The sequence below is a fragment of the Vigna unguiculata genome, chromosome 3 (assembly GCF_037176805.1).
Source record: "Vigna unguiculata cultivar grain cowpea cultivar isolate G323 ecotype 2 chromosome 3, ASM3717680v1, whole genome shotgun sequence".
Classification (NCBI taxonomy): Eukaryota; Viridiplantae; Streptophyta; class Magnoliopsida; order Fabales; family Fabaceae; genus Vigna; species Vigna unguiculata.
Window position 1 is genome coordinate 22,749,196 of NC_140794.1, and position 11,511 is coordinate 22,760,706.

General features: G+C 31.4%; 1 protein-coding gene and 1 non-coding gene across 2 annotated transcripts; both read left to right on the forward strand.

Annotated features, from left to right (window-relative positions):
* The first annotated feature begins 5,518 nt into the window (after positions 1–5,518).
* Positions 5,519–5,591, forward strand: TRNAA-UGC (transfer RNA alanine (anticodon UGC)). The gene has a single exon. It is a non-coding gene; the product is annotated as a tRNA-Ala (tRNA).
* A 1,245-nt stretch (positions 5,592–6,836) lies between these two features.
* On the forward strand, positions 6,837–8,151 carry LOC146887605 (cysteine proteinase EP-B 1-like). Its single transcript, XM_085671070.1, has 2 exons — positions 6,837–7,293; positions 7,372–8,151. Exons 1-2 carry the CDS (start codon positions 6,858–6,860, stop codon positions 7,938–7,940), a joined length of 1,005 nt encoding a protein of 334 aa, XP_085527196.1. The 5' UTR covers positions 6,837–6,857; the 3' UTR covers positions 7,941–8,151.
* Positions 8,152–11,511: the final 3,360 nt, after the last annotated feature.

The following is an 11,511-nucleotide window of genomic DNA, read 5'->3' on the forward strand; positions in this document are numbered from 1 at the left end:
GTAAATAGTTAATTGTATGGTCCTCATCATACCTAATTGCAGTAACTGCATGGTTAAGTTGAGTTCCACACTCACCATCGAAAACTCCTCCCTTTGTAAAACTCCTCGTCTAATCTACTTCACTCATTCTTACTTGAAACGTCTAGTCAACAAATTTTGCCTTAGTAGTTTTGACTCGTGTGGTAAACTTGGTCAACAAATTTTGCCTTAGTATTTTTGACTCGTGTGGTAAACTTGTTTGTCTTGGCTCATCTACTATTTACTTTTATACTTGTTTCTTTTGTACTTTATGTTTGTTTAGGTAATATTATTAGACAACACACACACACACACACTTTCTAACTTATGTCTTTCAATTATAGATTTTTTTATCATCTGAACTTGCTTTGTCACGCTAGAATCTGATGGGGTTTTAATGTTATTATTGTATTTATTAATTCTTTTATGCTCATATAAATAAAAAACTCACAGTTAAACCTGGACTTCACTACTAAACTCTTTCTAACTTATGTCTTTCAATTATAGATTTTGTTATCATTCGAACTTGCTTTGTCATGTTAGAATCTGATGGGGTTTAAGTCATTTGGTTCTAGCAATATGTGTTCTTGTTAATTCACTATTTACTAAAACTATTTGGTTTAATGTTATTATTGTATTTATTAATTCTTTTATGGTCATACAAATGACAAACATGAAAGATAAATAAGGTTATTGAATATGTTTATTATAGGACATGGATAAAATCCTAGAATTTCTTATCTCCAATAATTGGATAATTGAGAAAATAAATGATTGCTTATTGATTTATTGAATACTTATTATGCTCAATTATAGTTGTTTTTGAGTGGAGATACATGTGGAGGATTTATAAGAGATTGATCTAGATCCTCGATCATAAATTAAAAAGACTCAACCCGAGGACTAGAAGAGACTCGTTGCATGAAAAATAGATCAAGAGCAACACAACATTATAACACACAAGTATCCCAAAATGTTGACCTAATCTAGAGGATGCTTGGGGAAACTTGGTAAATCAAGTCGAAGTGACCAACTATGGACCTACATAAAAAAAAAAACTCCAAGTACCTTTTGTGTGTATGACCGTGGACTTACACGGAAAACACTCCAAGTACCTTATGAGTGTCCAACCTCAAATTACTTCGAAAACACTCCAAATACCTTACAGCTTTAAGGACACTCATCCTGCACCATAGATCTTGTTAATTAAAAGGACATTTCTCCTTACACTTGCACTTCATCATAAAGAATAACATATGAGGGCACTCGTACAGATGAAGTTCTAATGTTACTTCTAAGACTAAATTTGTCTAATATTCTAGGATGTGATCATCGTTCAAGCTAGGGTTCAAAAAATTGAAGTTAGGACTGGGATTTATAATCTACACGGAGAAAGAAGAAATACTTAACGAAGAGAGAAAATACTTACGACTTAGCTTTTCGAGACAACAATGGAAGACAAAAGAAGAAATACTTCACGAGAAAAAGAGGATGACTACTTGAGAAGGCTTCAATCGGAGGAGAGGATATGGTCGCCATTAGAGAACGTGCTCTCTGTTGATGATGAGAAATGAGCATATAGATGAAGAGAAATGAAGAATTGGGAAGATGAAGAAGCTCAAGTAACAAAAAGTTAAATGAATAAGTGGAAAGACGAAAAAGCTAAGGTAACGGGAAGAAATAATTAAAGCATAAATTTCCCGTCAGTTTTAAAGTGACCCTAAGTACTAATTAAATTTATTCTTTTAAAAACATAACGTGAGTTTTAATAAACCACCAAAAAAAATTTGCCACTATAAAATACTTTTCTTCTAGTGGCTCTTGTGTGACCAAATTTCACAAAGGTTGAAAGCAGATGGTATTGCAGAATAGGTTGATGCTAAGGTGAATGGCAAAGTTGGTTAGTTTACACTGTATCATTACTTTTATGTCTTATTTTGATGCATTTTACTCGTGCCAATGTACTCATGTGCTTGGGATATTATTATGTCAATTCATGGGATTCTGAAACTGTTAAACACTTAAAGCAGGTGTTGTCTACTTGCTTTTCCTATTTCATTATGTATATACTCATCTCAGGTTTCCTTTCCATTTTGTCTATTATAAATGCCCTTGATGTGTATTAGATGTGTTAATGCAAGCTCATTAAAAAAAATACAACCTCTAAGACAATTGAGAGTGACCTTGAAGAGATTTATGGAAAGTATGAGCCCTATCAGTTCCTAGCATTCTGGTAAAATTAATATGTCTCAATCTGCAACTTCCTTTTTGTTCTCTGATGTTATTTTTTATGTGTATATTTCCTCACTCAAGTTGGTTTGACCAAGTTTGAGATATGGGATTTCTATGAAACAAGGTTTGGGAAGATGAATGAAAGCAACAAACAAGAGGAAAAGGCCTTCACAGAATTCTCGATATTATTGATGTTGTAGGATCTTGTTACCTAGTTCCATTTTGTGCCAACTTTACTTTGTCTCAATAGTGAAAATAAAAAACAGGAATATTAAGATGTGGAGGATAAGATCCTACTAAGTCAAATTGAGCCAAACAAAAAAGTGCAGAAAAGACAAACACATTAAAACAATAAAGCTTTTTCTTTATTTGCTACTTGTCAAGTATGATATATAAAACATGACTTCATTCTCTTTTAATGTCAGCATGTTTTTCCGCCCTTATAACAAATTGTTTCTTTCATATTGGAAATTCATCGATTAAGTACTAATGTATGGTTAAACTTATATACTTGCAAGGTGCTTCAGATGACTATTCTATTTTGGTGGTTGTGTTTTGCATTGGCCGAGTAGAGGTGTGTTTTACTTGTTTCAAGCTTTTTTTTTATTTGAGTATTCTTTCTTATGATCTAGACTATAATTAATAAACTGATGGACCATATTTCCATGTGATGGACCCAATAATGAGCAATGGTTAAGCCTTGTCTACCTTATGGTTAAGGCTCATATTCTAATATAGCTAGATATAACAGATCAAACAAAACTCATTAGTTCTCGTGCTCAACTTATTAATTCAAACAATTGAGTTCAGTTGTAGAGACATATTTCATTGCAATTATTTGTTTTAATGATATTTTTAATTATCTATTTCTCTACATTTGTCATTGCAATTAATATTTTGTATTTTTATGATGACTTTCGATGTGTTCAAGATTACGTAGGTATTGTAGAAAAAGCTAATTTAATTAAAACTGTCAAACACATTACCTACGAATTAGATCAGTAGAGCTACGAATCAAATTGATAGATAATTAGCTACGAATCTGATCCGTAGGTAAGTTAGCTACAACCACTTTACTTACTGTTTTTGTTTGTAAGTAATCTATAGGTAAATTAGTCTTACCTATGAATTTTATGGGTTACCTTCGAAGTTCTACAATAGGTAATACCATTTTTTCTTGTAGTGCATAGTTTCTTGCATAAGTCTTCATTTCTAGCCCTGAAAAATATTAAGTTTTGTGTTGCACATTGTTAAAATAGTATAGTTTAGTTTGTTAAGTTAATTCATAGCTTTGAGTTGTTTCTATTTGTTTGAATTGAATGTGTAACAGTCTAGCATTTTAAATGAGTTAGGTTCTTTAGTTTAACACATTGTAATTGCTTTTATTGCAGTTTCATTGTTTATCTTTTATGCTACTAAAATTCTCTTAAAAACATGTATTTTGTATTCAATCCACTCATTGCATTGGCCTTGTTCTTGGAGTTACCTGAGTTGATCTTTATACTATATTAGTAAGGGTGATTTAGTTTGTTTGGGATAGTTTAGGCAACAAAGGTGTCACAACTCCATTAATTATGAAACCTAAGACACTCAATCTTCCTAAGGGTGCTTCTTCCTCCTGTACCTCCCTCTTTTTCCTCTTACACCCGCAAAAAAGTGAAACTTCCCAAACTATCCTTGATTAAAAATATAAAAATTGAATATTATGCAAGGTATTTTTGGATTTGGAAAATGTCTTCCGCAACATCCAATTCGGAACATAAGAAAAATATTTTGGAAGTGTTCCAGAAGATATTTCCAGATCTAAAAATATCTTCCAAAACACTTGGTCTTATTTGTTTTTTTTTTAATATTCTAGAATACCTAATGCAAATTATTAAAAATATTTCGAAACTAGTGTTTCGGAAGATGTTTTGTATTTTGAATTGACTAATTTGGAAAGAAATTTAGGATCCAAAAATACTATTTAGACTATCATTTGGAATAAAAAAAGATTCTTGATTGGGTGTTCCAAAATGTATTTACATACCCGAAAATAACTTCCGGAGGAATTATTTTGGAAACCCTTTTTTTATATTTCGGAATATGTATTTTTGAATCTAAAATGTATTTTTAGATCTGGATATACATTTTTAAATAGTCATTTCGAAATATATAAAAAATTGAATGACTATTCGGGAATACATTTCCAAATCCAGAAATACATTCCAAAATACTAGTTTTGGATTGTATGAAATATAACATTAAATAGTGAATCTTAACATTACCAAAATATTGAATTTTCATGTCAGTTTAATGTGTTATTTAGTGGCGGTTCCAACCGCCACTATTAGGGTTAATAATGGTAATGAATATATATATATATAACTGAGTATAACGGATTTTTGCCCATGCTTTAATTGAGTATAACTCGTGTTTTCTATACATATGTGACATGAAAAATGACCTTTTACACTATAACCACTCAAGTTCCCATATATTAGGAAATCATTTATTCTTTAGTGGAAAAATAGTCATTCCAATCTGGGTATTGTAGGAAGGTTCCACAAAACCTTAGCTAGGAGACCATATGTTTCTTCATCAATATTATTTTCATCAACTTCCTTTTTAAATCATGATAACCTACACGTTGAACACAACTTTAATGTAGCAAACTCAACTATGTATAATACACAATCATAGTGACTACTTCTATGTTAGTGTCTTATTGTTTGATTTTACAATAATCCTAGAATGACAATTATTCAAGACCTTATTTTAGATTCTATAAAGATTGTAGGTTGGGTAGACCAAAGATATTTTCTTCAAGACCTTGATTTTATAAGTATGTTTTTAGTCCACGAACCTTGACCAAAAATTGAAATTCGTCTCTATCTAAAAGTTCAATACATTGTGGTCCTTAAACTTTGAAAGTGAATGAATATAGTCCTTTTAACCTAATTACACTAACATTTTTGTGTGTGTTGAACGCGTTTCATGTTAGTATTGGAGTTGCTTACACCGTTTGACACATTTTCGATTCAATATCTGCTGGGAAATGCATTCGACACCTCCAAAAAAGTTAATATAATTGGATTAAAAGGACTATATTCATCCATTTTTAAAGTTTAGGGATCAAAATGTATTGAAGTTTCGGATAGGTACGAATTTCAATTTATGATCAAACTTTATGGGCTAAAAATATACTTAATCCAAATTTTGTAGTGAGACTTGTTGCAAAATATGAATGAATGAAATATATAAGTTGACGACTTAATAGTCATCATAAGGGGATGTAGCTCAAATGGTAGAGCGCTCGCTTTGCATGCGAGAGGTACAGGGTTCGATCCCCTGCATCTCCATTTCTTTTGAGTTTAAATCACAAGTTGGCTTTTTTGTATTTTTGGGTCGTTTTGACCATGAATTTGTAAAATAAGGTCCGTTGGATTTTTTTTTTCAAAATTGGATTAAGTCGTCATGGGTGAGTACGACATTAAAGGTGAAGTCGTCATCCTCCTAATCGATTAAAATAATGTCGTCAGAGTGGACTACGGTTTCTACACATTTGAGAGTGAAGTCGTCGTCTCATATAACGACTTCACTTTTAGTTTTTTTTTTTAACGTTGATGCAATTTTATTTTATTTTTTCAAATTTTTCACTTTTCAATTTTTTTAACCTTATAGTTTTTATATATATTTTTTTTACAAAATTTTATTATATGTATTTTTTTGGTAATTATTTTTGATGGGTACAATAAATTAATTTAATAAAATATATTAGATAATAAAAATGATATAATAAAAATTACGTAATAATATTAAACTATATTAATGTTTATTTTTATTCAAATTTAATTTTTTTACCATTGTTAAAAGGAAAAAAGGTAAATCATATTTCTTAATAATTTTAAAAATGAATATTAACATAAAACTAATAAGTGATTTTGTAATGCCTTAGCTTTTAAAATTTCTCCACACGGCACTGGTTTTTCCAGAAAAAGAAAAGTCAGACCTTGATTGAAGGAAAATTAGGGTAACGAGAGACAAAATAGAAATTGACTTGATAAGGTACAAGTTGCAAATAACATTTTCAATGTAAATAAATTTTGTAGTAAATGAAGGACAAGGAAGGTAGTCCCCATATCGAAACTAAAAATCTGGAATATTTGTATCAATGAAATAAATTTACAAGTAAAGCATATATACAATTTAATATTGAATTAATATTGTTTTAGGCTCTAGAAAATAAATATGTTCTGTAAAATTAATTTTTAGATGGAAGATGATAATTAACATTTATTTTAGGGATGTAGAAAATATTTGAAGAATGAAAGTATTATACTTTTCAAAAGAGAGAGGAAGTTAACCATGATGAGATTATGATAAGTGAGAGGTATAGCTAAATATTAACGAAGGCAAGAGACAAAGACATGCATGTGATATATGACAGACGCAGCAAACGAAGCAAACACGGCTTGATTGCTGGAGATGATCTGTGATGTTGTAACCCATCGGGCACGCCCCGGCGTCAGGACACACCAATCTCCCACTTCTATTCTATTTATACTTGTTCACTTCTTCACAATCACTTAAACACATTCATCAACTCCTAGGTGCAAGTGCATGCAATGGCATCAATACTAGACACAAAATCTGTAGTTGTTACCTTGTTCATATTTTTGTGGACATGCACGTCTCGTGCTACATCCCGGGCACTCTCTGAACCTTCCATTGCTGCACTGCATGCAGACTGGGCTGCCCTGCATGGCCGTGTTTATGCTAATAGCGCTGAGAAGGACAGACGGCAACAGATATTCAAGGACAACTTGGAGTTCATACACAAACACAACAACCAAGGAAACAAGAGCTACACTTTAGGCCTAAACCTTTTTGCTGATTTAACTAACCACGAATTCCTCGCGTCTCACACAGGAGCTCTTTATAACCCACACACTCTACCACCACCATCCTCCAACATCAACCATAGTCTCTCTGTCACTTCGCCAAGCTTGGATTGGAGAAAGAAAGGAGCCGTTAACAAAATTAAGTTCCAGGGCCAGTGTGGTACGTTGTTGCTTTGCATTTGCATGCATTGATATATATGTTTGGATGACTATATTTGACTTTGATTTGATGTGGCAGGGAGTTGCTGGGCATTTTCAGCCGTGGCCACCGTTGAGGGGATTAACCAAATAAAAACCGGAAACTTGATTTCGTTGTCTGAGCAACAATTGGTGGATTGTGCCAGCTATCACGGATGCCAAGGAGAATCCTTGGAAAACGCCTTTGGGTATATAAAAAGCACGGGTCTTGGAACTGATGAACAATACCCTTACAAGGAAACAACTCAGACTTGTCATTCTGTGAATCCTGCAGTCAGGATTCTAGGTTTCCAGATGGTGCCTCCGCAGAGGGAGGACCAACTTCTTCAGGCAGTGAACAACCAACCTGTCTCAGTACTCCTTGATGCTTCTGGACAAGCATTTCAGTTTTACAGGGGAGGAGTTTTCTCTGGTGATTGTGGAACTCAACTTAACCATGCAGTTACTGCAATCGGGTATGATGAGGACGCAAGTGGCAAGTACTGGTTGATAAGAAATTCCTGGGGCCAAGGATGGGGAGAGGAAGGTTACATGAAGATTCGCAGGGACACCGGCTCCCCCCAAGGTCTCTGCGGCATCAACATGCATGCCACTTATCCCCTACTCTGACTATTCTATGCTCATTCCTTCTATACGCACCTATCATCACCATGCTCTTTTCTCTTTTCTTATTCACTTATTTAAGCTACAATTATGTACCATGCTCTACATGTGTTCACCACAGATCTAGCTATCTGTGTGTCAATAATTCTCGTTCACTTTTGTTTTATTATTCATCACCAGTACCATTTATAGATCCACATTTCACTTTCCTCTTCAAGTCTTACTAACTACTAATTAAAAACAATATGACTATGTATAATACCTAACAAGTTGAATTCTCTTCTCTTCTGGTATAAAATTCCATCAAATAGTAACTTCCAAGTAGCCTTCCAAACTACATTTGGTTTGGACATTGTATTCATGATCATCAAAATAAAAAAATAATCTTTTTAAGTTCATTTCCATATGCAAGTTCACTTGCTTCTTTGATTGTATTAATAAATTCTTTATTATCTACCAATACTTCCAAAGCATAGAAGCTTCTATATAGATTTCAAAAATTATTCATTTAATTGTTTTCATGCTATCATGGTGAATACAACCTTTTTGAATTGTAAGAAATATTCTCATATAATACAACTACTCTGATCTTGGAGGAATATAATTAAGTCTACCAATGTTGTAACATTTGTTCCTTTCCATTGATTTTGTTGAGCCATCCATACAAACTCTTTTGGGACTCATAGTAAGTCAAATTCCTTCCTTCGACATAAGTCTTATTAGCCTCAAACCAAGCTAGAAACATAGTGTTTGTATTTTGATAGTTGTTGAAGATTACATCAATATCATCATTCACTTGGAAGATGGAATGTTAATCATTGCATAGCAGGCCACCAATGATGGATGTCAAAGTCAAAAATTCTCCATTCTATAAGGAACAACATTGGTATTTTCACGTTTATTCTATTCTTTTCCACAAATCTGCCATCATCACGTCTTCTATAAGATGGATATCCATCTTCATCAATTATAGTGCAAGATGTGAAAGTTTTAAGATAAAATTTAGAACATCTATCATTTTCATGCATGGTGAATTCGGTTTTGCAGCTCCATGACATTAGATGTCGACATCCATAGAGCAAAACAAAAAACAAGATGTCGACATCTGTAAGAAAATGTTCTTAATTAACAGAGGGATTAATCTTTTAATCAGAAGCATTAAAACAGATATATAATATTTTCCATCTTAAGCAGAAAATGTTTGTATAGTATGATCCATAGGAAGTTTTGGGTGCTGCCATGATTTTGGTATGCAGTGCGAGCAATGGTGGAACATTGTAATGACATAGGGAAGCTATGGCTCCCTAAAAGTTTTTAATTTTTAATTTTTATATATGTTAAATATATTTTTTAAAATTATATTTATATATTATTATTTTATTTATATTAAATTTAGTAAAAAATTTATTGAAATATCTATTATATATATATATATATATATATATATATATTAAAATTTATATATATTTATTATTTAAAAAATAAAATAAAAATTAACTTGATGGACATTGGTTAATAAAAGATAGTAGGGTTCTGTCACTAGTTATAAGATTCTTTTATCATAAATGATTAAAAAAGAATGAGAGTAAAAAAAAGGGTAAAGAAATAAATTTAGAAACAAAAGATTTAAAAACACACAATATGTGGTTAGTATCTTATTATGATTTATGATTATCCTATTGCGATGTTTTTCTCAAGTTAAACTTTTTCCAAATTAGTATGCCTAATTACGATAGAGATTCTTTTATAAAATTGACATGAACCCTAATTATATTTTTCCCGAAATTGGTATAACCTTAATTATGAAATTTAGAATTTTGGTGTTTTTCGCTGTATATGGTAAATTTTGTAAAATTTTATAGATATATCTTGGACTGCATTACGAATTTTTCTGCACATAATGAATTAGTTGAATGGCTTTGAATTGGAGTAAAATTTAGAATGCCCCTGTTGAGTTAATTTAATGAATTAGAAATATTATAAATTGAAAAATGCATACGATAATCACTATATGAAAATGATTTAAAGAAAGAAAATAAAAAAAAATTATTTAATTATAAAAAATAATTTATATATGAAAAATTTAATTTGGCACCTCTAAAATTTTTGTTCAAGTTCTATCACTGAGTGCGAGCAAATTAATGGGTACAAGCATATAAGATTAATGGGGGTACAACCATCTAAGTTATCCTTAAGCTCTACTTAAAGATAATACGGTACAAATTAAAAAAAAAATTACTTACTTAACTCTGCTTGCACTTGAATGTGGGGGGAGAGGAGTTTCCACTTGCGGATGTGGAGAGAATTAGAGATGTGAGGAGAAGACAAAAGGAGAGACTTGCGGATGTGGAGTGAGGGAAAGAGCGGTGCAACAACTAGGTTAAAAAATTAGGGGGTGGGACTTAATTCTTGTGCATTAAATAGGAAAGAGAAAAAAATGTATTTATTTTAACTGAGGGGCAAAGTGAGAATTTAACTACTATATGTATGTTTGCCAATGCCACTTTATCTAGTAGTGATGCTCATGTATGTTTGGTTACACTATCTATGTATGCTTGATTATGCCATTATATATTATTATGTATTGCTGAACTTTATCAAGCTATAAAGAACACTTATAAAGCATCGTCCTACAACTTAATTTTGAATTTATCTCCTACAAGCTTTTGCCAATTAACCGTTGATGTCAATATGTTGTATTGTCGGTGATAACGCTGTCGTTGACGCGATCAAATTAATACTACTTATCTATAACAACTTCAGTATTGTTAAGAAAATAGTCAACAAAATAGTAAGGGTAAAGTAACCCAAAGTCGTCTCCCAACGAACACGGAATTGATTTTTAACAAATTAGTTCTTATAAATTCTATACAAAAGAGTTAGTCAAATAAAATAATAAAAATATGGGGATTAAGATAAACGCAGATAGAAATAAAATTTAAAAGATAAAAAGAAATAAAAACAATAGTAAAGAAAATAGATTGATTCCATTGCTTTTTCAAAATAGATTCATCATCGGTTATCTAAAGACTATTGCTCAATTAATTATTGTTATAGATTTACAAATTAATCAATGTAAAGTCTCAATTAATTTGTTGGCGTTCTCACTTTTAACCAAAGTACAGTCTCAATTAAAAGTGAGAACTTTTAGATTATCCATAGTAAATTCAATCAAAGTACAGTCTCAATCAAATTTTACTATGCCTAATCATGTCTATTCTTTTATCTCCTCACCAAATAAAAAGCTTAATTAATCAAAGTAAAGTCTCAATTAATTTTCGTTAGAGTAAATACCTTTAACCAAAGTAAAGTCTCAATTATTGGTAAAAACTCATTTAATCACATGAAAGTTTCTAAATAAAATCAAAGTAAAGTCTCAATTAAATTTAAAAACCCTTGAACTCATATGATCAACATGCATATAGATTTAAAATCATTACTTTTTACGAGATTCAAAGATAAAAGACATAGATGAATTAAAACCTCAACAATAATAAAAAGAACAAAGAAATTAATTCATTCTAACCTCAAAATCCATAATGAAATTACAATGGAATCAACCCAAGAAGTTTAGCAA